This window comes from Chiloscyllium punctatum, chromosome 12 (genome assembly GCF_047496795.1).
Source record: "Chiloscyllium punctatum isolate Juve2018m chromosome 12, sChiPun1.3, whole genome shotgun sequence".
Taxonomy (NCBI): domain Eukaryota; kingdom Metazoa; phylum Chordata; class Chondrichthyes; order Orectolobiformes; family Hemiscylliidae; genus Chiloscyllium; species Chiloscyllium punctatum.
In genome coordinates this window covers 49,881,662-49,908,139 of record NC_092750.1, presented here as the reverse complement: position 1 = coordinate 49,908,139, position 26,478 = coordinate 49,881,662, and the positions used below count along the sequence as shown (strand labels likewise).

At 37.0% G+C, this 26,478-nt stretch overlaps 1 protein-coding gene across 2 annotated transcripts in view; it reads left to right on the top strand.

The window, feature by feature from the left end:
- Positions 1 to 24,817, top strand: part of eif4e3 (eukaryotic translation initiation factor 4E family member 3) — an 84,173-nt gene extending 59,356 nt beyond the window's left edge. The window contains exons 2-6 of one of the 2 annotated variants that reach the window (XM_072582580.1): positions 6,181 to 6,275; positions 6,381 to 6,441; positions 11,613 to 11,679; positions 14,283 to 14,438; positions 22,236 to 24,817. In XM_072582580.1, the coding sequence (XP_072438681.1) occupies positions 6,250 to 6,275; positions 6,381 to 6,441; positions 11,613 to 11,679; positions 14,283 to 14,438; positions 22,236 to 22,282 (357 nt within the window). In that variant the 5' untranslated portion in view covers positions 6,181 to 6,249 and the 3' untranslated portion in view covers positions 22,283 to 24,817. The remainder of the gene's footprint in view (positions 1 to 6,180; positions 6,276 to 6,380; positions 6,442 to 11,612; positions 11,680 to 14,282; positions 14,439 to 22,235) is intronic. The other variant, XM_072582577.1, reaches the window with a different exon arrangement.
- Positions 24,818 to 26,478: the final 1,661 nt, after the last annotated feature.

Sequence of the window (26,478 nt, the reverse complement as noted above, 5' to 3'; positions counted from 1 at the left end):
CACTTAATAACACAGATCTGTCATTTTAATCCTTCATCTGTATACCAGTGAATAACCAGAGGCATTTCGCTAAGGTATGCAAACTTTCTCTTTGGAAAGAATTCTTAGAAGAATCCGATTGGTGGCAATTAAGTATTGGATTTTGTTTGTTGAGCGGGAAAAATGTTGTGAAATAGATTATTAAAATGCACTGAAATGGTTGATTGTTTCATTTCCATCCAAAAACTGTTGATGTATTTAATTGCTAAAGAGGTGTTTCGCCTTCTTTATTTTTCATTGCTTGACCCTTTGTGCCACCTTTGTTTAATAGTGAGATGTCTTTCTAAATTTGTTATGAAAATGCAGCAGTAGGGTGAAAGCAGCCAAAAGTACATTTTATGGTGCCTGCAACAGCATACCTTTCTTGCTTAATTGCCAGAGCTGGCAGGAGCAAGCCCACTTTTATAATGGAGTAAATTTATGAGCCCAATGTAGTCTCCAGCTTGGAAGATGAATCAAGAGATGATAAACTGGCAAGATAAGTATTAGATACTTTGGTTACCAATGTGGCAAGCTATGTGCTGCTATCCTTAACCTGCAGTTTCAGCATCACCAGTCATTTAACGTTATTGCTGCCAATAAAAGTCAATGGCAACCTGCCTCAAGTTCAGATTTCAAACCGTTAAGTGAATGTAATTGTAAAAGCCAAACTTCTATGAATAGATCCAACGGGAGTTGGTTTGTCAACCATGGTTGTACTTGTGGCTTGAAAAAGAAGTTATTGTATTTACTGCTATTTTGATCTCTAAAGATGTGAGAAAAGATGTTTGACAAGATGAATGAGCACCCCTTGTTCTAATGGCAACCTTTAGCCGATGTTATTTGTTCTTTATCTTTGATGGTCATCATTTCAGCTTTCTAGTGTATAACTAAGTTCGCTGTTGTACATGTTCCCTGATTTTGAGAAGAGAGATTTGCTGTCTAATATGTATAATAATGTGTAATGGTAAAAAGCCCACCGGTATCTGACAACTTAGAATTACTGCTCAGTGGTGCAGCGCTGACTCTATGGTCCAATGTATAAATAATCGTCTTATTATTTTAAGTTATTTTCTTGGCACTTTTTTAAAATTCTGTGTTTGCTAGTAGGTTTGTATGTGCTTTCTCACTCTAAATAGACAGCTGTCAATTGATTCTGGGATATTTTATTTATTTTCTCTTTTATGTGTGCTAAACTATATCTTTGAATGTTTGAAAAAGTCTGAAGTAATACATCGATGATTTAAATGAGTAATAAAAGTGGCTATCAAAAGAGCAGACCTAATGAATAAAGCATTTTCTTTCCATCATCTTTGAGCAGAAGAAGAACGAGACAGTGACAGATGAGGTGTAGAGGTACAAAAAGGGCACGTGTGTTTTTTTTTAATACTCTTGTTATTTGTGTCCTGGTCATGGATCTACTCATTGCTAGGATGTGAGCATCACTAATGAGGCAAGAATTTGTTGCCCATCCTAATTAACTTTGAAGATTGGTGAGCTGCCTTCTTGAATTGTTGCAATCCATTTGGTGTGGATATATCTACAGTGCTGTTAAGGAGTGTTACAGAATTTTGACACAGCAAAACCAACCAGGGATGCCCTAATTCTGTGTGAATAAAAATAAATTAAAGTGTAATATTGTTTTTAATTTGACATTAACTTGAGGGCACTTCATAGAGAGCTTTATCATAGAGTTTTTCACATTTAGTGCTGTTTATTTTAAAATAAATTATCAATTGATATGGAAACTATGATACAATTGGTACTTTGCATAAATGGCTTTTAAAATGTTTAGGTATCCAGGCTGTTCTAAAAGAAAAATGATCACCTGATAATACTAAATCTGTTTCCACAGTGTTGTCTCTGTTCTTCGGCACCCTGTAGAAACTGTTGCATAAACTCTAAAACTGGAATATAATCATTAGAGATTAAAGTCAAATGAACTGCATATATGTATTGGATTCTAAATTGTATGTAGCTTCGTGATATTTTAATCAGTGTGATCAAATTCTGTTGTATAGAAGCTGGGGACATGAAACTTTTTAATCTGAGTCTCTTCAAACAATGATTTTAAATGCTAAAATAAAGTGTAGCATGAATGCCTGAAATGTTATTTTTTGAATTGGCCAATTATTAATGCGCAGGTACTCAGGAAATCCACAAACAAGGGAGATAAGCGTGATATACTGAGATTTTGGTACACAGAAGAGCCAGACAATGAAAAGTCTGAAATTGGCTGAAATTGATGCAAATAAAACTGCTACAGTGTGAATAAGCTGTATCGTATATTGTCCCAAATCATTAGCGTCTAATTAGTTTCTGTAACTGAACTCTCCATCTACCTCTAAGTTTTCATGAAATATCTTCATCCCAACCATTTATCATTTTGAACAGTAGTTGAAATAAATCAATCTAATCTGTATTTCATATTTTCTGTCTTAATTTTTTTAAAAAAAAAGCTTCAATGAATTCATCTGTGCTTAATGCTTCTGAAAATGTTGCAAGCTCTGACATCTGATAATATATCGTCCCTTTTTAAGAGACGTTGCATGGAATAAATTGGAATTTCCACAAGGTGTTCTTATAGCTAAAGTGCATCCATGGTGTCACATTTATCAGTTTTTAAATGTGTAAGTCTAAATCTGTTTTGTTATACCAAAACCTTGTTTTCCTTTCAGTGCATCAAATTTTCTTTTTACAAGAATCCGTATATGTTCACAATCATTTATTTTCATGACTAGCCTCCAAAGTTTTCTGACAGTACTAATCTTAAAAATTTTAAGTAGAATATAGAATGATTAATCTTTTATATCCTTACAAGTTTTTTTGCTGGCTTGACTGTTTCCACACATTGGACACGCCCATCCTAAAGATGTGAATAGCTTTGAAGTAAAAGAAACTTAACAGGTTGTTGCTGGAGCTAACTTAAATGTTTTTAGGGACACTGAGTTTGACTAAATGTGTTATATTACTGAAGTATAATCTAATCATACACTTAGTATTACCTTTATTTAGATCTTTAAAGTTATCTATGTGTATGCAGTTAAAGCCATAACATCAAACACTTTTTCTAGACTTACTAATTTGATTAAATTTTTTTACTTGCATAAAACCAAATTACTTCTGAGTTATGATCCATTTGTGATTTAGGTAACTAATAAAGCTATACTTATGATCTAAATTAAATATTTAGTAAAATAAGTTTAAGATTATTTTCCCAATTATCCAGACCTTTAGATATTTAAATTAAAGTGGCAATTATGTGGCTATGTATTAAAAGAACTATTAATATTGCTGTAAAGTTTAGCTGCTTACCTGTAGGATATACAATATTTTATCTTAAAAAAAATTCTTGATGCATTAAAATCAATATTGCCCAGTACTTGTGATTTTCCTTTGTATCACTTTTTTAGAAGAAAAGTTGTACCTATTCATTAAAATACTTGCCTTTGCTCAAACCATACTGTTTAAACATGATTTTAAAGTTTAAAAACAGTTCTACAGTCATTCCATGTGTGATGAATACATTAACAACAGTGATGTATAATTTTATATAACTCCTTTTAATCATAGTAAACATTCTAAGGCACTCTGCAGTAATGGTGCCAAAATTTGGGAGAAATTTGGTGATGTGACAACAGATTACCAAAAATTTTGTCAAGGAGATTGATTTTGCTGACCTTGTTGGAAGAGGAAAGAGAGGTAAGAATGTTGAAGCAGCACAGTTTTGAGGTTTGGGTTTTGGAAGCTAAAGGTATGACCATCGAGGAAGGAGTGATTTGAAATCTGGGATAGTCAAGAGACCAACATTAGAGGAACGCAGCTATCTCAGCATGTGTAGGGATGGAGATTATTGGATCAGGGTGGGGCAAGAGATGGAAAGCAATGATGGAAATCTTTTAGACAATGCTAAACAGGGACTTGCTTAGCAAGTCAGTGAGCAAAGGGTTGATGGGCAAGATGGATTTGGTCTAAGTTGTGTCACAGGCCAAAGCATTTTGGATGAGTATCTCAACATGTAGGAATGCAGAGAGGCAATATAACATTGGTGAAAATAACCATTTCTATTCATGGTGTGGATATGCTGTTGGAAGCTCACCTGTGTCACAAAGTTCACGAATAGTTTGGTTCAGTTTTCTTGGGAAGATGGATTGAATCACTGACCAGGGAACATTGTTTTTCAATACCACTAAACTATGGTTTCAGTCTGCCCGATATTTAGTCAGACGAAATTACTGTTGATCCAGTGCTAGATGTTGGACAGGCATTCTGATTTGGGACAGTGAAGGAGTAAAGAAAGGTGGTGGTGGTGCTTTACAGCTGGGTGTGATCAACAGACATGAGAAACATGCCCAACACACTCTTTATTTTTCTTTGTCTTGATTGAGCAAGACAATTGCTCACAGGGTTTTTAGGCATGTATTCATTGCTAATTATGTGGTTTTCTACCCTGGGAACTTTATATATCTCCAGTGTATAGAGTTTTTCTGTACTGGTGTTTTACACTTTATAAAGGTCACTTTGTTTTATTGTGGTTTCAGCTATTCCATAGCATGCGCCTCCTGGTTTCCAGATTTCATCTTTCCAGATATTAATTTTCATTGTGTAATTTAACTGCGCTTGATCTAGAAATAGTGTAAAGAGTATTAGTAAAAGTATGTTTCTTCCAAGAAGTTATCTTTGCTTCATATATAGTGCAATTTCTGGATGACAGATGTGAAGGTGATGCAATAATAAGTACTAATTATTGCCATCCTTAAGTCATTGAGTTAGATATTTTCCCAGTCTTTCTTCTCCTTGTGACACTGCTGACAAAAGTTCTGTAGATGGGGTCATTTTTGCACTAATTCAGCAAAATTACCATGCTTCATTTGGCTGAACATGTAACTAACATGAGTAGCCTTTTTGAAAGGTGTAGCATTAAAAGCTGTAGCATTGACAACTTTTTTTTCCCTTTACACACGCAAGATCTTGAGGTGATTGATGCCAGTCAAATTGCTGGATGTCAGCTTGTAATTCAAAACCAAAACTCATGTCTATATTCACTAATTCCAAAGGTGTTTGAGCCCTTCACCATTTTGGATGGGTATACGATCATCCAAGTTAAAAGCTTGTTCTCAATACTATGAGGAGCTAAGAGAATCTGTTAGTGTAATTGTATGGCTAGGAAGAGCTCCTAACCTAATGAATTAGATTTGTCTTTGTATAAATAATTTTTCACTTGTTGAAGTTCCAGTAACAGGTGATTAGTAAAACCCTAAGACTACAAGTGTTCGCTGCCCCTAGACATTGATATTAGACATCATTGACACCAGATAAACCAAAAGGGGGAAAGAAAAGAATTGGAGGAAATTGGAAGAAATTCTTTGTCCTCTTTTTTCCACCTTTTGCAATTAGAAGTCCTGAAGTCAAGAATTCAACATTCTGAGGCATCTGCTCTGTTTTCAGAGTACTGTATTTCTGGTATCATGACGCATGATGCAATTAGTCTTGTACCACAACAGTTTTAACACTCTTAGGTGTTTTTAAATAGTTTTCTCTTATCTTCTCACATTCAAGCATTTCTAAATCTTAAAAGTATTCTTCAGTTAATGTTCATGCATGCAATCTTCCCTTAGTCTATGCCCAGAACGCCATGTTCTTGCTCATAAGTGCAGTAAGTCATATATAACTTGAATATGTATACAAGTAAAAAGGGATCTTGCAGACTTTGAAGATATCAGTTCTGTTTGACTATCTAAGAAGCATGATGCTGCCTGAACTGCTGTGCTCTTCCAGCACCACTAATCCAGAATCTGGTTTCCAGCATCTGCAGTTATTGTTTTTACCTATCTAAGAAGCAGTCCACTGAAAATGCAAAGATTAAGTGCTGCATGTTTGGAAAGAGTTCAAAATATAGATTCTCTTGGACCTGAATGTCTGTGTTTTACCTCAGGAATATGGAGTGTCATCATTATCTAAATGATGAATTAAAATGTTTTTAGTATGGTATTATTAAAACTTTTTATGCTTGAATAATGTGTTTTAAAATGTTATAAGGATAAAGTGCATTCATTTTGAATATGTGCTAACAAGCAGTTTAGGATTAGAAGTTATTTACCGTTGCTTTTCCTGTGCAAACATTACATTTTAACTTAGTTGTATTTCCCCTTCTCCCACTAGAGTTTTTGGAGTGTCTACAACAATATTCCTGCAGTGACCAGCTTGCCCCTCCGTTGTAGTTACCACCTAATGAGAGGAGAGAGACGACCATTGTGGTAAGTAACTGGGTGTGGTATGACACATCTATAGAAGTGCAGATATCTAAAAGGTGTGCCTACAACTTATCACTATTTTGAATTTGCATTTACTGCTTTCTATAGGGAAGATGAGAGTAATGCCAAAGGAGGATTGTGGAAAATGAAAATCTCAAAAGAGCACACTGTAAGTATTTTTAAAAACAATAAATTAAGAATATTATTGGCCGTGCTTAAAAATACATGGTTTTGTACTGTTTTCTTTTAAATGTGTAAGATTGTGATGGAATTGTGAGGCAGACTTCAGAAACTTTGATATAGTCAGTAACTTCAACTATTTTCCTGACTAGATGAATTGAATTTTTGTATCATATTATACCCTCGTGAATGTCAGCAGTTTGATCAAAGGTGATTATTACAGAAATTAAGTTTATGGACATCAAGTTGATCATACATGGTATTGTATGCATGACATGAGCACTAAATCTAATTCTCATAATTTTTAAAATAAATTAGAGGATAAGTGATTGAAGGATGTTATACAAATATATTTGAAAGATACACTTTTGGTCTAATACATTTGAGCTACTTCCGAGGACAAACTGGGCTTGTTTTCACTGGAGTTTAGAAGTTGTAAAGTGTGACTTGACACAAGATCATGAATGGCCAGGATGAGTCCAGGGGGTGTCCTGTTTTAAAGTTAGGGGTCACCCTTTTGGGATATAGATTAGGAGAATTTAAAGTAAATTGCATTCAGATCTTTCTATAGTACTAGCTAAGCCAATGGAATGTAAACTAGGCCCTACAATGGTACAACCAGCTAAAGGATGTAATTATATCATTACAAATTTGTGTAGAAACTGTACGTCATAAAGATAGGCATTTAAATAAAGCTTGTTTCCCCTCTTGGGCAGAGGTAAAAGAGACACTGGAGAAGATTTGAAGAAAAGCAGGAAATTTTTACCAGTGGCCCAGCTAATAATTATCCTGCAACCAGAATCTTGAATCATAGTATCTGATTATCCTCACATTCCTGGCTGTGACACCTTGCTGTACAACCATTGGCTGCACAGTTCCTATTTAAAAATGTATCTATGTTTCAAAAGTATTTCATCAACTGCAGAGAACATCAGGACATTAGAAATAAGAGCAGGAATAGGCTATTCAGCCACTAAAGCCTGATCAGCCATTCAACAAGGCTCATGGCTGATTTGTCCTGGGCCACAACGTTTTATTTCATATCAACTCATCATAGCCCTCAACTTCTCCATTTTGAAAATATACCTACATTCTTTTTAAATACTTCCAATGATCTAGCCTCTACATCTCTCGTGGTAGAAAATACCAGACATTTACTACCCATTGGGAGAGAAATCCCTTTGCCCCTCACTTTTAAAAGAGTGTTCCCTTATTCCATAACTGTGTCCCCTTGTCCAAGATTTCCCCATTCATGGAAACATCTTGTCAAAATCCACCCTGCAAACCCCTTCAGAATCGTATATCCTATTAGGATCATGCCTCGTTCTTTTAAATTTAATGAATGAGGTTTAATCGGTTTAGCCGTTCTTGGTAACACAACCCTTATGGAATGTCTCTCCACTTTATTAATAGTCTGCCTTTTGATTCTTCCTACCAGTGTGTTACCTTGTATTTTCATACACTAAATTCCATCTGTCAAGATATAGTCACTCATTCAACTTAACTACATTCCTTATGGCCTCATCACAACATCCCTCTTTACTTTTATCATCAAATTTGGATACATTACACACTGCCCCCAACTCCAAACCATTAATATGGGTACTTAATAATTGTTACCTGAGGACCAAACCCTCTGATATATCTTTATCTTTCCAACCTGAGAAAGATCCATTAATTCCCAACTCTTTTTTTTTTCCCCTGTGTGTTAATCAATCCATGCTCATAAGTTATCACTAAATCTGTGAGCCCCTATTTTGTAAGAATTCTTCAAATTGTATTTGCAAGACTTGTAAACTATGAGGAGAACCGTATGAATCTCCAAAAGGAATTATATTATCTTGTCTTTCAAAGGGTACAATCTTAGTGTTTGCAAAAGAAGCAAGGATGATCGAAGGAAAATCTTTCTCTCATTGTGTGTAGTTAAAGTATTGAATGCAGAGTCAAGAAATGTGGTGGAAGCAGGTTCAATTGAGCATTCAAGAGTGCAGTAGGTAATTATTTGAATAGAAATAATGTGTAATGGTATGGATGGAGAAAGGAAAACATTGGCACTAGGTAATGATGCTCATTTGAACAGTCAGTGCATGTACTGAAGGAGGCTGAATGGCCTCCGTCTACACCATAACCATTTTGATTGTGTGACAACCTTTTGTGTGGTACATAAGCAAATATTTTCTGGAAATGCATATCTGCTATATCTACCAGTTCCCCTTTGTCATCTCTGCTTGTTAATGAGCTCAAAATACTCGAGACCAAATTTGTCAAACATGACTTATAGAGTCATAGAGATGTACAGCATAGAAACAGAGCCTTCGACTTCCTTTTCACAAAGCTGCATTGATTCGTTTGGTTACAATAAGCTTTCTTCCTTAATAACAGATGGTTGCATTTTCCTAATGACAAAAATTGGCCTGTAGTTTCTTGCTTTCTGAACCACCCGCTAATCTCATTGAACCAGGAGTGCATCATCACAAAATATGTGATACACAAACAGCAGCCTACAAGATTTACATCTGTTGATTCTTCCTTCCACCTTAGGCATCCTTGTACTTTCTTAAGCCTTTAATTTATTCCAAGATATTGTGCTTGAGGCAATGCATCTCCAAATGTGTTATCTTTTCCAGCAATGTGAATAACATTTACATCAAATATTTGAAACGAGATTCCATCAGAATCGACTTGGTTTTTAAGTTTTGAACTTTGCAAAGAAGGCCAATGGATTATGATGTGTAAATTAGCATTTTCTTGTTACTATTGTCAAACATAGACTTAAAATAATAATCCCAAAGGATCTTTCTGTATGTTGTGTAGTATTTGTGATAATTTATTTGATTTATTTGAGAATTACCCAATTACTTCCAACTCCTAATCCTGGAATAAGATTGTATTTACTTCCAAAGCTTTTCAAAGGCTGATTTTTTAAAAATCATTGTTAGGATTATAGGTTTTGCTTGCTAGACCAGCATTTTTTGCCCATCCCTAATTACCCAGAGGGCAGTTAAAGATCACCCCTTGCTATTGATCTGGTGTCACATGTAGGTCAGACCAGGGTAGGGACATTTAGTGAACCAAATAGGTTATTCCAACAATTGGCAATGTTTTTGTGGTCATCATTAGATTTTTAATTCCAGGTTTTTTTTTAAAGTGATGTCAAATTCTACCATCTACTATGGCAGAACTTGAACCTGGTTCCCCAGAACATTATTTGGGTCTTTTAGATTAATATGCAATAGTGATACCTTTACCTTCCCGATCTGATATTCTGCTGATCGCAACACTTTTGCCTGTATCTGTAACAAGTACATTAAAGGTTCAGCTACCATGCTGAAATTACGAACAAATTTCCAGTAAAATCCATACATTCCTAAAAATCTCATGATTTTTCATTTAGTTTTAGGAACAGGGAATTCTATTAGAGTGTTTACTTGCACTTTCATTGGTAGCTGTTGTCATTGTCACATGGTATGTCTGAGCTAAGTTACACTTGTTCAGCAATTTACTTTTGGCTAAATTTATTACTTAAGACAGCAACTGTAATTGCTTAAACAGAACTTCTACTGATCTCACATGCTGTTCCCATGTATTACTATATAATACATTATAAATGTCGCTGAGGTGTTCTTTAATCCAAATGACATTACTTGCAATTGGTATAACCCATTTAGTGTAACAAAGCATATATTTCTTTATACCTTGATAATGGCACATGCCAGTACTCTTTCATTAGCTCAATGCTGAAAAGCAATGAGGCACAACTAACCCTTTCAATACGGGATTCGAACCGTTGAGTAACAACCGAAAGAACTGCAGATGCTGTAAATCAGAGACAAAAATACAAATTGCTAGAAAAAACTCGGCAGGTCTGCCAGCATCTGAAGAGAAATCAGAGTTAATGATTCGGGTCCACTGACCCTTCAGAACTTCTGGCCGTTTCCTTAAGTCTCAGAAATATTGCTTATATATATCAGGCCCTAACTCCATATAGTTTTGTTTAAAACAACATCGTAATCTTAAGAAACTCTTCCACTGACGGTGAAGCATAAACCTCCTGTGCTTTTCCTGCTTAGTCTGCATGAGCAGTGTCCAGTCGTCTTTTGCCCAATTAATTTGTCTAGCCACTTTTTCTCAAACACAGAAGAATTCCTCCACAACTCTTTTCCTCAAATTTTAGTCAGGCCTGGGCAAACCTAAACGTTTTCTGAATGGACTTCAGTTCAGATTTTCCATACTTTGGAGTAGTGAATTCCACAGATTTACGAACCTTTGAGAGATGTAATTTCTCCTTATCTCAGCGTTAGGATAAAGGGTAGCAGATTTAAAACAATTACCTCTTGTCCCACAATAGGAAATATTCTCTGTCTACTTTGTTAATCCCCTTTTGCATTTGTATATACCTCCATTAGATCTCATCCTTCTAAACTCTAAAGCATAGGCCTAAACTGCTTAGTCTTTCTTTATAAGACAAACCCTCATCTTGGAATGAAACTAGTACATCTCCTCTGAACTTCCTCCAATGCAATTGCATTCCTCAAGTAAGGGAACCAAGATTGTACACACTATTCCAGATGCGTTCTTGTACGATGCCAAAATTCCATTTGCCTTCCTTATTACCTTCTGTACCTGCACACCAGTTTTCTGTGATTCATATATGAGGGCCACCCAAATCCCTCTGCATTGAAGCACCCTGAAGTTTTTCTCCATTTAGATAAAAAATTGCCTTTCTAATCTTCCAACAAAAATGAATGCCTTCACTTATCCACGTTCAATTACATCTCCCAAATTTTGGCCTGTTCATCTAACCTGTTCTTATCTATTTGTAATTTTCTTACATTTGTATTACAATTTACTTTCCCAATTATTTAGTTTCATAGAACACATAGAAATGTAGAATTTATGCAGATGGTTTTATTTTACGAATACTAACCTTATTAATATGATCTTTATTTTGAATGTCTTGTATTCAATCTGACTAAATGCATTTATTTAAAATTTGTGCAGTCCAAAGAAATTCAAATGGCATTGTAAATCTTTGCGATTTTCGCATCCTACTTAAAAATAAATATCAGCTTAACATTGTCTCACATAGCTAAGCATGTTTATGCAAGTTCCTTCATATTAGGGCACAACTAATAACTCTTTATTTGTTTCTGATGATAGTCCGCTGTTTGGAAAGAACTACTACTGGCCACAATAGGTGAACAGTTTGTAGATTGTTGTACAGCAGGTAAGACTAATCTTAATGTGTTTTTTTTTAATTTGGTGTTTTTAATCACTGTTTCTTTAGGAATAGCAACAGGCATTTGAAATTTTGCATTTCAGGGACCAACCTTCTTCCTTCTACTTCAGCTAATGTTTTGTATGCCTTGAGAAAGGAATATTTTTCAATAAAAAAACTGAAAATAGTAACTGGAATGGTTTCCATAAATGTTCATGGATCACTTTGCTTGGATATTGGCAGGAAATGTAAAAAAATGTATGGTTCTACCTATTTTGCCCAGTTATTCTCCCCAACTTCCCCTCCCCCCCCAAAAAAAAAGTTAAACAGCTACAGTTCCTACTTCTGCTTTCCTCCATCAGTCTGTTACCACCCAATCTGTCTTCCCCACCCCACCCTGTTACCAACTTAGCTTCCCCATCCAAACCAGTACCTCTACCTGTCTGACCCACTGACACAACTGCACATTCATCTATTTACCCATCCATTCACTGGCACAGTCATTTACTAACACATTGAAAATCTGTTTAAATATCCTTGCGTTTGTCATTATATTGGGAAACATAGCAGATAGCTTAAAAATGTGTTGCTGGAAAAGCACAGCAGGTCAGGCAGCATCCAAGGAGCAGGAGAATCGACGTTTCGGGCATGATCCCTTCTTCAGGATCATATCAGATAGGTCAACTAGTGCTGTAAGAAGGGAGCATGTGTTCTGTGTGCATTCTCTTCACTGATGTCTCCAAGATTTTATGATCTTTGGAGGATCCTTCTTTAGAAAATTTGCAGTAAAAATTAGAGGAAGTCCTAATGTATATTTTTGTCCAACCAACATTGGTGAAAAAGGTTCAAACTCTAATTGGTAGACCTTCAACCTCTATCTCATACATTTCTTTGGGTTTGTAAATATATCTAACTGTAGATATCTTTCATTTGTGACGAGGTTCCTATGAACACTACTTCTAGTTGGCTTGAAAATACTGATGATATGACCTAGTATGATGACAAAACGTCTGAAAACAAGACTTCCAGCTCAGAGAGCTAATGTACATACTTAGCATATTCTCAAGAAATAGAAGCAGTTGCCTGTCTTCAGATTGCCGTGTGAGATATATAACAAAGTACCCTGCACGATGAAATAAAAAAAGTTTATTCTGAGCAGCCTCCCTCTCTTTCCCACTCACCTAGAACCTTCCAGTCTTCCTCCATTATTTCCATCAGGAACATGCATAAAAACACATCGGCTTCATGGCCCCTCCTGTTCCTGATGCAAGCCTCCGGCCCACACTCTCGAAGTCTCCTGGCCCCAGCCTTGCACCACCAGACTGCCATTCCCAGTCTCTGTCCCTGCTCCTGTTTGTGGCTTCCGGCCTCTGTCTAGCCTCCCAACCCCTTGTTCGCGACATATAAGCTGATGATGACCTCACCACTCATGAAAGATGGTGGTGCCTTCAGCGCGTTTGCAGCTGCTTCCTCCATTCTGTCCTGTCACTGCAGGTGACTTGCTGGGCCATGTCAGCTTGTGCATGGCAGCCACATTGCATTATTGATAATTGCTTTGTTCTGGTTCAGTCTGCAATCATTTCTGATTTGTGATTAACATAGTTTATCAACTGTGAAAGCAAAGGTAAATTTTCTCCATCCTTTTGTATAATAGCTGTTGATCTCATAACAAATACATTAAATTTGTGCCGATGTCTGATTTAACTCCCCTTTGTAGACAGCATTTTCAAAAGAGGACCATTTGCACAGAATGAAAAAAATTTAGTCTCTAAGTGCTCCCCATATAAAATCCAGCAAAAGTACAAAAGCAAACAGTATAGTCATTGCGTAGCTTTTATAATGTTGCATGACATGCTGTCAACTCCGTTGCCAGCAGCACCATCTGCTGTTCCATACTTGGGTATCCCACTGCTGTCTTTCTGCTCCTTTGCTGCTCTATTATGTGTGTTGGTTGTTGACTACTATTTATCCCCCATTTGATTTCATCCCACACTCTCTCTTGTCAAGTCTGTTCCTTTCCCTCACTCCCTACATTTACCTTGACTGATTAGTCTGACCCTTAACAATTTCTCCTTTGAATCCTCCCACTTACCCTTAATAATTTCTCCTTTGAATCCTCCCACTTTCGCCCCACACTTGATTACTCAGCTATTTCCATTCATGGCCAATGATGAAACAGTATAGTGTTCATACCAGTCAATTATTTTAAATCATTTATTTGCAAGACCAATTTAAATTTTAGCATTAGTTTTGTACACTGTGTGGAAATCTTGAAATAGCTCATCTAAGATCAGTTATGGGTGATGTGACAAACAGGCTAATTTTAAAAAAGATCTTCATTATAGAGCCGTTGTCATCAAGATGATCAAGATGCTTTTGTTTTTGCTTTTGGCTGGCTGAGAGGATTATCAACTTTGCCTGCATGTCACTTACTAACATTAGTTTGAAATCTCATGGACCACATTCCAATGATGGCAACGATGTTCTATGTTCAAGTAACATGCATTCTCCATGCTACATATTCTTATGTCTTCTATGTACTTTAATTAAAAAGCTTTCAGATATATATGAATGCAAGCTTTAACTTATTGTAGTCAATTTTTTCTGACCAGATGATGAGGTAGTCGGTGTCAGTGTCAGTGTCCGGGATCGTGAAGATATTGTTCAAGTTTGGAATGTAAATGCTGCTAGAACAAATGAAGTAACTATTATACAGAAGATTTATGAACTTCTCCCAAAAGTAACTTTTAAGGCAGTTTTTTACAAACGTAAGTATAAATGTCTAAGTTCCTATTTATGAATCTCTACTTGTAAGCTGATACATGATGGCTTTTTACAGCTTGCTTAGTAAAGTAAGTGATGATTTGAGTTTCAAGTTATACAGGTACAATTATTTTCAATCATCTGAACATTTTTAAATTTTTCTTCACACAGTTAATTATTTTAAATTGCTTAAATAGGTATTACTCAGAAAACATTTTGGGCTGCACTGTACTGACTTTTAATGAAAATAAGTATTAAGAGACACTATTAGCATCCCAAAAGTCATTACTTCAGATCCTGTCAAAAATACATTGTAGACTGTGAAAGAAAATGGTTTGTTCACTAACTTCCTTCAGGGAAGAAACCTGCCACCTCTATGTGTACAGAAAAGCATAATACTACAGATACTGAAATAAAAATAGAAGATGAGAATAAATACTCAGCAGATCAGGCAGCATCTGTGCAAATGACCTTTCAGAGATCTGAAATGATGGGCTGAAGCTTCCACCTCTGAACAGTATGGGCAGTGTTGATTCAATTGATGACATCAGAAAAATTAGATTCTTGATGTTCAAAAAAAAGACCCTGTTTTACACAAAGTTTTAGCAGCAAAGCAAGACTTTGGCTAGTATTGGTCTATTTCCATGTCATTGTTACCTAATCTGGCCTCTCTTATGTGCAGTTCGCTAATTTCTTAGGCAGTGGAGAGAAGCTATTCAGCAGCAATTCCGAACATAACGATTTGAGTACCTGGTGGCTGCAGTTTGTCACTTGGTCCTCCGGGACTCCACCTTGGTCAGCGTTCCCCAACAACTCCAGGGTGCACTTCATGGACAGTGACTACCTTCATCCATTGTCCAAGGACATTGGCATATATGACACACATCAGCCTCTCCACATCATCATGGCACATTTCTGACTCATTTATAATATGGTTTACCACTTCACACTTCAGAGCACACTGACACCTTGTAGTGCTGCCTCTAGGCCATTTTGCATGCACAGAGATGTACTAAGCTAATATATGTTGTGGCTCGAGGCTTGTTCTTTTCGTGTTTGCTTACTCTAGCATCTCAGCCTTGCCTTTTTGTTCATTACTGAATCATTCATCATTCGTGCTCAAGGGGGACTGTCAACAGTCAAAGCCCGATGTTACAGTTCAGTCAACAAGATCATTTGGTTTCAGTCCAGGAGCTTGGACATGGTCAGGAGTTCCCTGTGATTACAATTCTCAGGGTGTAGTACACAGTCAGTCCTACAGGTCTGCTAGAGTGCACCTACTCCAAGGATAGCGCAAGTCCGTTAGAGAGCTATGTATAGATCAGACAGGAGTCCTGTCACTTATCAAATATTGTTATTTCAGTAAGTCCAAGTTGGGCACTTAGCTTGGCCCTAGGAATCTGAAAGTCAAGACAGGATTATCAGAGGCTCTACTGTGGGAAAGTAAGTGGGCAAGTAAAATATGAGGATTGAAGCAAGATGTTGGGATACAATGCGAACAATACTTGTCAAAGAGGAGGGTTGGGGGGAAGAGGTAACTCAACAGGAAGTGACAGTGCATTGAGAACATAGTCAAAAATCACATGACACCTGGTTATAGTCCAACAGGCTTATTTGAAACTACACATTTGGTTTAGTTTGGTGGGGAGCTGATTTCATGGAAGTATTTATCAAATGCTCTTGTAAGCAATATTGCCCTTAGTAATCATACCGCACTTAGTCTTTTGGTTCAATCAATAGCTTCTCTTTTTCAACCAGCCTTGCCTTGATTGATCAGTTGGGTACCCAATCAACTGTCCATCCTTGAGCATTACACATCCTGGTGCCAAAATGTCTGCAGTGTTCTTACAAGGATAATTAACTTGCAGTTATATTTCCAGGCCAGTTCCCATACGCAAACCTCAGTTTGTGTTTTTTTTTGTTGAAAAAGCTGCCATTCAAAATTTAATAATGAACTTCTGTTCTCACTTCCAAACCAACAGTAAGAAAAGAAAATCATGGTCTGAACAATACCTTGTGTTGACAGTGTCTTAACATGGCAGATTTCATCAATAGAAAAAGATTCCATTTGGTAAATGTATCATCATTTATCAAATAATTATATCTGTTATCATCAATACCAATACTACTACATCAATACCACATCATAGAGGTCTGCTCTAGGCACTTTGGAAACAACCATGATAGCAGTACTCATGTTGACTCTCCTGTTCCCATTTCTCAAGTGCTGGATGCCTTACAAGAATGGCTGTTGGAACGTATCCTCCACAACCATGATTGATGATTCAATTACTGAGACCAAATGTGGATACATGCAGCCCATTTTTCCACATGGGCCATGATGGAACTGACAACGAGTCTCTTGAAGCTGTGACTCCCTTGGTTCAATCTGTCTGAAGGGGCCTGACAGTACATTCCAGACAGTGAGTCATACAATCCTTGCATACTGTGCCCTGTGCAACTAGAGCAGATAAAGAGACGATATGATGAATCCTGAACAGCTAAGAGAGCCGCAGCTATCTTCTGAAGAGAAAGATTAAAATATTGAGCAGGAGATTTATCACTGTCATGGTGCAGTGCAACATTGGGTGCAACAAAATGAACAGGACATGAACACAGAGGTCCAGTAGATTTGGTTTGAATGGAGTCATCACTCACTGACTGACTGCAAATTTATTGCTGTTCAAAAGGCCCCTGCTTGCTTCCAGAAGCAAATGCAGATTTTTTTTTTGTTTGTTTCTGAACTGTTATTGATCAAAAGGCAAAGTGAACATAAACAACTCTCTGAATGCTTTCCAACATGTGATGTTCCATTTTGAACAATGACAAAAGGTTATTCTATGCCAGGCGTTAGGAAAAGAGCAGCGCTGTTTCAAATAGGGTTTTGTCATGCTGCTAAGGATGGGTAGCCTCTAGCTTCATTTCATATAACAGTCAGTTAAACAGGTGATTTTTAAACAAGGCAATGTATTCATGAATGTGATGTTTTATTTTCAATAAAGTGTCACCTGTGCCATCTAGGTGACCCTTAGAAGCTTTTGTTTTGTTTCCCTTTGTGTACTGTGAAGGGATATTCCTGGCTGGCAATGTTTATTTTGGTCTACAGCTAGGCTTTAAATATGGCACCTCTGATGTGAATCCCAGCGTGCCGAGTACTTCCTTCACTGGGAAGCACAGTTGCACAGAGCAATGGAGAATTGTGAGAAAGGACTGACTGGAGTTCATGGAGAAACTCTATGAAATTCCCCAAAGTTGATCGTTAGCTGATATCTGGTAAAATTCTGCCTGTTAACTCTGTTTCGATTTCTACAAATGCCATGTGACATGTTGAGTATTTCCTGTACTCAGTTTTTGTCACCCGTATTCAATCTAGCCTGTATGTGACTGTGTGAATTATGCTTAATGCTTTAAGGACAACTAGAAACTAATAATAAATGCTAAATTTTGTGTTATCCATATACCAACAGTGCAATAAAAATATATTAAAGTAAGCAACAATACATCCAATCCCTATAATTTGCAAATGTTTAATGATTTATTTACAAAAAAAAGACCTTAATGAACTTCATATGTAAGGCATTTTTTCTGCCTGAATGATCCATATTTCTTTATGAGCAACTTAAATAATTCATGAATATTTCAAAATCATAAAGCTGGAAGATTAGAACTAGGGTGAGGTGAGGGAAGGGGAAATGAGGAAACTGTTGAAGTCCACATTGATGCCCTGGGGTTGAAGTGTTCCGAGGCAGAAGATGAGGCGTTCTTCCTCCAGGCGTCTGGTGGTGAGGGAGCGGCGGTGAAGGTGGCCCAGGACCTCCATGTCCTCGGCAGAGTGGGAGGGGGAGTTGAAATGTTGGGCGACGGGGCAGTGTGGTTAATTGGTGCGGGTGTCCCAGAGATGTTCCCTAAAGCGCTCTGCTAGGAGGCGCCCAGTCTCCCCAATGTAGAGGAGACCGCATCGGGAGCAACGGATACAATAAATGATATTAGTGGATGTGCAAGTAAAACTTTGATGGATGTGGAAGGCTCCTTTAGGACCTTGGATAGAGGTGAGGGAGGAGGTGTGGGCGCAGGTTTTACAGTTCCTGTGGTGGCAGGGGAAAGTGCCAGGATTGGAGGGTGGGTTGTTTGGGGGCATGGACCTGACCAGGTAGTCGCGGAGGGAACGGACTTTGCGGAAGGCGGAAAGGGGTGGGAGGGAAATATATCCCTGGTGGTGGGGTCTGTTTGGAGGTGGCGGAAATGTCGGCGGATGATTTGGTTTAAGCGAAGGTTGGTAGGGTGGAAGGTGAGCACCAGGGGCGTTCTGTCCTTGTTACAGTGGAGGGGTGGGGTCTGAGGGCGGAGGTACGGGATGTAGACGAGATGCGTTGGAGGGCATCTTTAACCACGTGGGAAGGGAAATTGCGGTCTCTAAAGAAGGAGGCCATCTGGTGTGTTCTGTGGTGGAACTGGTCCTCCTGGGAGCAGATCCGGCGGAGGCGGAGGAATTGGGAATACGGGATGGCATTTTTGCAAGAGGTTGGGTGGGAAGAGGTCTGACACCTCCCTCCCTTCCTGGACCTCTCCATCTCCATTAATGACGACCGACTTGACACTGACATTTTTTACAAACCCACCGACTCCCACAGCTACCTGGATTACACCTCTTCCCACCCTACCTCTTGCAAAAATGGTAACTATGGTGTTCACCAGGTCAAATTGTGAGCAAATCTCATTATGATATCCCCTCAAACCACTTAATTTATTTATAGACAAATAAATAGTATTTTGCTATTGATCTACACTTCTTTGGAAATTTGAGCCCTAAAGTCTTAATGTCCCTTTACTGAGTTGCATTGTCTTAGACAATGTTCCTTTTCCCTGATCATTGACGATATATATTTATTGCCTACAGTAGAAAATAAGGAGTAATTGTGTTTAAGGTAACTTCTTGCAGTCTCAGACCTCGCAGATTTTCTATGCAAATTCTCAAGCTTTTTTTGGTCTCAGCAGTGCCATTTTGAAGAACAATTCTGAGGCCTATTACAGCTGAATTGGTCTTTGTCAGTTTGTTTCCCCTCTCCACACATGATAAAAGGCCAATGCTAATTACCTCCTTTCAAAATTGTATGGAGTCGCACATTTTTCATTGCTAAACTATTTTGGAAGCACAATCCTTGTTCTAAATTCATTCAGGACTTAATCAGTCATTTAATGAAAGTGATTCTGGCTGTAAGAATGCTGAAACTAGATTAAAAAATCACACAACACCAGGTTATAGTCCAACAGGTTTATTTGGAAGCACTAGCTTTTGGAGCGCTGCTCCTTCATCAGGTGGTTGTGGAATTTAAGATTGTAAGACACCGAATTGAAAGCAAAAGTTTACAGTGTGATGTAACTGAAATTATATATTGAAAAAGACTCTGATTGTTTGCTAAGTCTCTCATCTTTTAGAATGACCATGTTGGCTCCAGTTCTTTCATATGTAAATCGCAAAATCATTTTTTTAAAGTTACATTCTCAAATGCACTTTTAACAATTTCAGCCATTGGCAACTATGTCAGCCATTGGCAAGACCAAACAGAGGCTACAGCAACAAATGAATGGACATCACAGAAAAATCAACAGACAGGAGCATTCCCTTCCAGTCAGAGAACACTTCAGTGGTCCGGGACATTCAACCTCGGACTTTCTGGTGACCATCCTCCAAGTTAGACTTCGGGACAGGCAACAATGCAAAGTGGCCGAGCAGAGGCTGATAGCCAAGATCGGTACCCTTGGGGATGGCCTCAACCGGGACTTTGGGTTCATGTCACACCCCCCATTGCACTACACAGACACACACTCTCTCTCAGACCCCCTCTCATATACTCATACACACCACCTCATAGACTTAAGCCCCTTTACACTCTCACTCTCAACACACACACACCCTCTCACAGACACTCATAACCTCACCCCTCCCACACGCGCACACTCAAATTTGTGGTGAATTTGTATTTGCAGATTTGCATTCATACAGTTTTTGAAAGCAAGATTCTGTTAAATCCATTTTTTACATTAGAATCAGTCTGACCATTGTGGCACAGACTGCCTCACAGGCAGTTAACACCTTCAATACTTTGCTGAGCCAACATAACGCCGATTGTTAAAGTGCACTTGAGAATATAACATTTTTTTAAAAAAGCTTTGCGATTTACATATGAAAGAACTGAAACCAACATGGTCATTCTAAAAGAAGAGACTTAACAAACGATCCGGATCTTTTCAATATATAATTTCAGTTACATCACACTGTAAACTTTTGCTATAAATTCTGTGTCTTACAATCTTATTCTCCACAATCACCTGATGAAGGAGCAGCACTCCAAAAGAGAGTGCTTCCAAATAAACCTGTTGGACTATAACCTGGTGTTGTTATTTTTAACTTTGTACACCCAGTCCAACATCGGCATCTCCGAATTGAAACCAGATTACTTTTCAACCAATAAAATATTCAGGTTTTGCTCAGTTTCTCTACTCCAGCAAGAGGTATAGAATATAGAGTGAGCATAAAACATTTCTGATATAATTCCCAAAGCATGCCCATCTATCCACAATCCACAAGTATTCACATAGCTGGGTAGAAAATATTGTGTGAACCCAGATGTCCTCCACCCCTGTTCCTACAGCACTCCTTGATCAGTTCAATCTGTAGACTCGGGCTTTAACCAAATTTGGCCTTTATTGCTCACCAACACTATCCAAAAATGTTCATAACAGTTTGAAGTATTGATCCAGGTCAACTCGTAACCCAAGTATGATTAAGAAAATTGGATGGAAATATCAAGCTACCAATTAAGGAACTTTTTTAAAAAGGATTTTCAAATGAATGCTTTAACTCTGTGTCATCAGCAATCAAAGCTTGTTGCCAATTTGAAAATTATCTTGTTTTCTTCCAGTTCTGCTCACAGAACTACTTTAAACAGAGCTTCCACCTGATCGGGTTATTGATCAGTATCAGCCAAAGTAATGAGACTTAGAGCTTCATCCAGAGTTTAAGGGAGCCCTCACAGCAGATACCAAGCATAAGATCAACATTCAAGACCAAATGCAAAATGACTCAATTTTCAAATAGTGTGTCTATCAGGAAGCACTTCAAAAGCTAAATATAAACTATTGCAGACATATAGGCAAATACCCACACTGGGACCATATACATTTAAACAGGTTTTAACTTGCTCTGTGAATGCATTTATTGATGGAAGGTTGTGGTCAATATTGCATTTGCTTGTCAACCCAATAGATAGTGACCTTTTAAAACAAAATTAGAATTGTTGTTCAGCCACAAGAGGACCTGTAGCCAGAGTAATCCAGTTGATATTTAGTCACTTAATTAGTTTCAGAGCTAAGTCTCTCAACAACATTCAGAATAAGAGACCTCAAAGTTCAAGGCTTCACACAAATGCAGTGCACTTCTTAGTTTCTTTTTGCTCAGGATCATCAAACAGAGTTCACGCTCACTCCTTTATGCCACATCTGGCCTTTATTATTTCTGTTTCACTGTTCTTTCTTGCATTGTGATTCCAAAGCTGCAATCTTCAGAAGGGTATTTTCCACAAAGCTGCCTTGCGTGTCGTGTAACATTATGGGTGAATATTACCTGACTGTTCAGAGCTTATGGCTTAACATCGTATGTTATTTATAGGTGAAGGTTGAACTTCATGAAATATAAGATCGTGATTACTTGGGTATCTAATATTTAAATTTTTACTTTATTGTATGTCTTAATGAAGTTAGCATTAAGAAGTGGAATTAATACTGTCCACATCTTTTTGCAGCTCATGAAGAACATCATGCTTTTGAAGGTGGTCGTGCAAAGCCATAGTGATTCACAACAAGCACTTTGTGTGGAGAGCTGAGAATTTGTATGTAAGATTAGAGAGTTGGACTCTAACCACCAAAATGGTGAATTCAACAAGAAATTTAACATTTTAAAAAGAATCAGGTGACTAATTCTCAAAGGAAAGCAAGTGAAATGTTGCCATCTTTGTATATTAGTTGTTTTGTGACTTGCATTAATATCTCTATTTGGAAAAATCTTTCTCTAACGGCAGGAATGTTGTTCACCATTGATTAGATATTCTTAATTTTAATATTAGATAACTTTACTTTTGCTTTTGACTGCATTCCTGTTCTTTCAGTCTTGAAGTTTCTAACTGTGATTTAAGTATTACTTAGCAAGTGGTTGCTAATATGTTCATAAGACCTGGTGTTTAATCTGAAAAAAACAATCAAAGTAGGAATATTGATTCACACCATAGTAAAACGTGGTTAATGGTAGCATATTTCTAGTTGATCATGGTTTTTTAAAATAAAAGTGATTGTATTATGTAATCATGTAAGTCACTGTAGTTTTTGGTCTTGTGGATGCTTGCACTGATATACAAATATTTCCATCAGCAGAAAATGCAGCAGATTGTCTGAAAGAACTGTCGAGTTTGTGTTCTCCTTCATTACCTTGTATTATACAACTTTATTCGGTAATAATTAGAATTTTAGGCCATTCATTTGCAATGTATTGACCTACTTCTCTTCATTGCTAGTTATCTACTTCACTTGTTTAAAAGTCTTACTTGAATTCAGGAGTTTTTGAAATTTCTTATTATGGCACCTTAAACTAGTTTTCATTCTGTCTGTAGAGAAAGAGCATGCAGTAAGTAGTGTTGCAGTAGGTTTTTATTCTGTTACAGTACTTGCTGTATAAGTGCAGTGGTGTTATGTGATGTGACTTATACGTTTCATTGCTACAGAACCAAAGAAATCTGTTGTAAAGTTTAGAGAAACTGAAGAAAAGTAAGGAGAAAGCTGTGAATGTACACATGCCATGCCAAAATAAGATTAACATCCAAATATTATTTTGGAATTGCACAAAATGTAACTTGTAAATTTGAGTGTTTACTGCTATGAATTCACTGTGTGTATGTATATAAAGAAATACAGAAAACGTTTTTTCCTGCCTTCATACTAAATGCAATCATGATAATTGTAACTGCCCAGCATGAAAAGTGTTGAAAAAGTTATCTGGGCTATATATGCAGGACATTCTGATTGCCAAACTACCTGGAACTTGTTCTGTAAAATCAAAACAACTTTTTATCAGGATTTATAAATTAGGATTCAGTTGTTCTGAGAGGTACATTCAGTTCTCAGAATTGGAAGTTGTCTCTCTCTAACAAATAATTTGCTATACATTTCTCTGACCAGACTATCAGTAATTACTTCTCTATTAAAACTATCATACATCAAGTTCTGTAGCATCCATTGCACAGGTGTTACTCCTAATTTACAGTAGTTTAAATAAAAAGGCTAAACTACACCTCAAATGACTAGGAAAAATAGTTTTGCAAAAGTAAGCCCTTTTCTTTGCATCAAATAAATCTAAAACAGACTTGGGAAAACTGCAATGGTTTCCTACATCTTGCGTAATCCATATCACACAGCATCAAATTATTGACCATTGCATCTTAATTATTATTGTATTTTACTTGTTTTGAGAACGCCAAGTTCTTGGAGGTTTCTACACTTTGTGCTGTGTTTTTATTTTCTGTGCACTGATTGATTGATTGTTTTCTGGAAATAAAAAGCAGATATTTTATCTCCACTAACCAGGTTTCTGTGGATAATGGGTTAAAGCACAAATGCTTCTGTAACGATCAAAGCAAACTGGTAATTCATAACTGTGAAAACGTACATTTAAATATCATCAAAACACAATTCTGTCTTTTTTCATGAATGAATGGATCAGTAAAAGTATTTTGTACTTTCCTATCCTTTCATGCACCCATAAGAAAGTTCTGTAACAGTCGGATATGTGAATGTTAATATAATATTTTTAGTGTTTTGGATATTAAACTTGCTCAAAATTTGAAACCAGATCTGCTGGGACTCTGGTAAGCGAACAACCAGTTTTAAATTGTATTTTCTTATGATTTGAAAATAAAACATATTTTTTTTATTTCTTAGTCATGGTTAATTTTTGTAATCTCACCATAAATCAGTTTGAAAACATCCATTGCTCAAATTTTTAAAAATATTTGCTTTTAAGGTCCCATTTGATCATTTGTGTATTGATAAGCAGAGATCACAACTAGAAATGCTAGATAATATTCAAGTGTAGCCTGTGAGGGAATTTAGAAAATATTTTTAAAACTTTTCTAGGATTAGTTGGTAATAACTTCAGTTTAAGAAATTAATTTTAGTTTAATTACATAAACATAGGAATCAGAAAATATAACTTCAGATTGTTGAAAGGTGTTGTAAGAGCTCAAGGTTAATCAAGTCTACTCTAAATTTGATATTTATATTTCATAAATCCAATTGTGCTACTCTCTTCAATGTATCAGTTTGTTCTTTTGACAACTACTGAATAAAAGAAAATATGTACAATATATTGCAGTGTTTCATTTACCTTGCAACAATTTCCTTATTTAAAAAAAAGGTAATCATGGCTTGACAGTTTTTCAGTAGCTGAAGCTATTATGTTTGGTTCTAACTGTACAACATTTAGAGTCAGAGATATTTCTTGGCATTCCTGTAAAATCTAGGTAGCAGTCACAGTTAAGTTTGCAGACTCATTTTTTAAAAAACAGATTATTCTCAGGATTTCAAGACTGGGAGCACATTTTGAAGGTGAGAGGAGAGAGACTTTAAAAAGATATGAGGGGAAATTTATTTTTTACCAAGAGGCTGTTTCATGTGTGGAATGAACTTTGAGGAAGTGGTGAATGTGGGTACTATTACAACATTTAAAAGACATTTGATTCAAGTCCATGAATAGGAAAGTTTTGGAGGGAAATGGGCCAAGAGCAGACCGGTAGGACGAGTTTAGTTTGAGATTATGTTTGGCATGGACTGGTTGGACTGAAGTGTCTGTTTCTATACTGTGTGATTCTGACTAGTTAAATGCTTTTGCTAAACTGTTTGATGCCTGTAGTCAAAGAAACAAGTGGGCTTTGAGTTGCTTTACCATTCAATTAGCTGGTTTGTACCTCCAGCTCATCTAGCTGCCATTGCTCCATCTCCATTTGTCCCATAGCCATTTTAAAGAAGACTATCTCAGATTTCCAGTATCTGTATGGAAAAGGTTGCCCTCATTTTGCTGTTAAATGGCCTAGTTCCAATTTTAATGTCCCATCACTCATTGTTTCTACCACTATAAGTAATAGTTCTCTGCATCTTTTTTGATCCTTTTAACATTTTGAAAACCTTGATTAGATCATGTCTGTCTTCTAAACTCAAATCTCTAAGCCCTACAGTTTTAAAAGTGTATTTATGTTTAGATTTCTAAAACTCTTCTAATCCATCAAGAAAAGCACCTTGATTGTTATCTGAAGGTTGATTTGATAATATCGGTAGATTAAGGCAGTGATTGTTAAAATTTCTTTGGGGGGTTAGGGAGGTGAGGGAGAAGAAGTTGACATTGATAAGCAATAGGTTAGAGTCATACAGAATGGTGGTATAGTGGACAGTAAAAATTATCTAAGAATACAATGGGATCTTGATCAACTGGGCCAGTGGGCTGAGTAATAGCAGATGGAGTTTAATTTAGCCCAACTTCTTCTGAGACTCAAACCTTCCAGTCTTAGTAACATGCTTGTAAATCTTTTTTATACTCTTTTTCAAGTTTAATAACATTCTTCCCACAGCAGGGCAACTAGAAGTGTACACAGTACTCCAAATATGCCCTTACCATAGTCTTGTACTGTTTTAACATGAGTTACTCAGTACTCTGACCAATGAAGGTAAGAGTGCCAAACACTACCTTCAACACCCTGTCTACTCTGTGACACCACTTTCAAGGAACTGTGTATCTGAATCTCTAGGTCTGTCTGTCGACAACGCTCCCCACAGCCCTCCCACTAACTGTACAAGTCCTGCCATGGTTTGTCTTACCAAAATGTAATGACACTCATTTATCTAAATTAAGCTCTATCAGCTATTCTTCAGCCCACTGGCCCACTTGATTAAGGCTCCATTGTATACTTAGATAATCTTTAATGTCCACTATACCACCAATTTTGG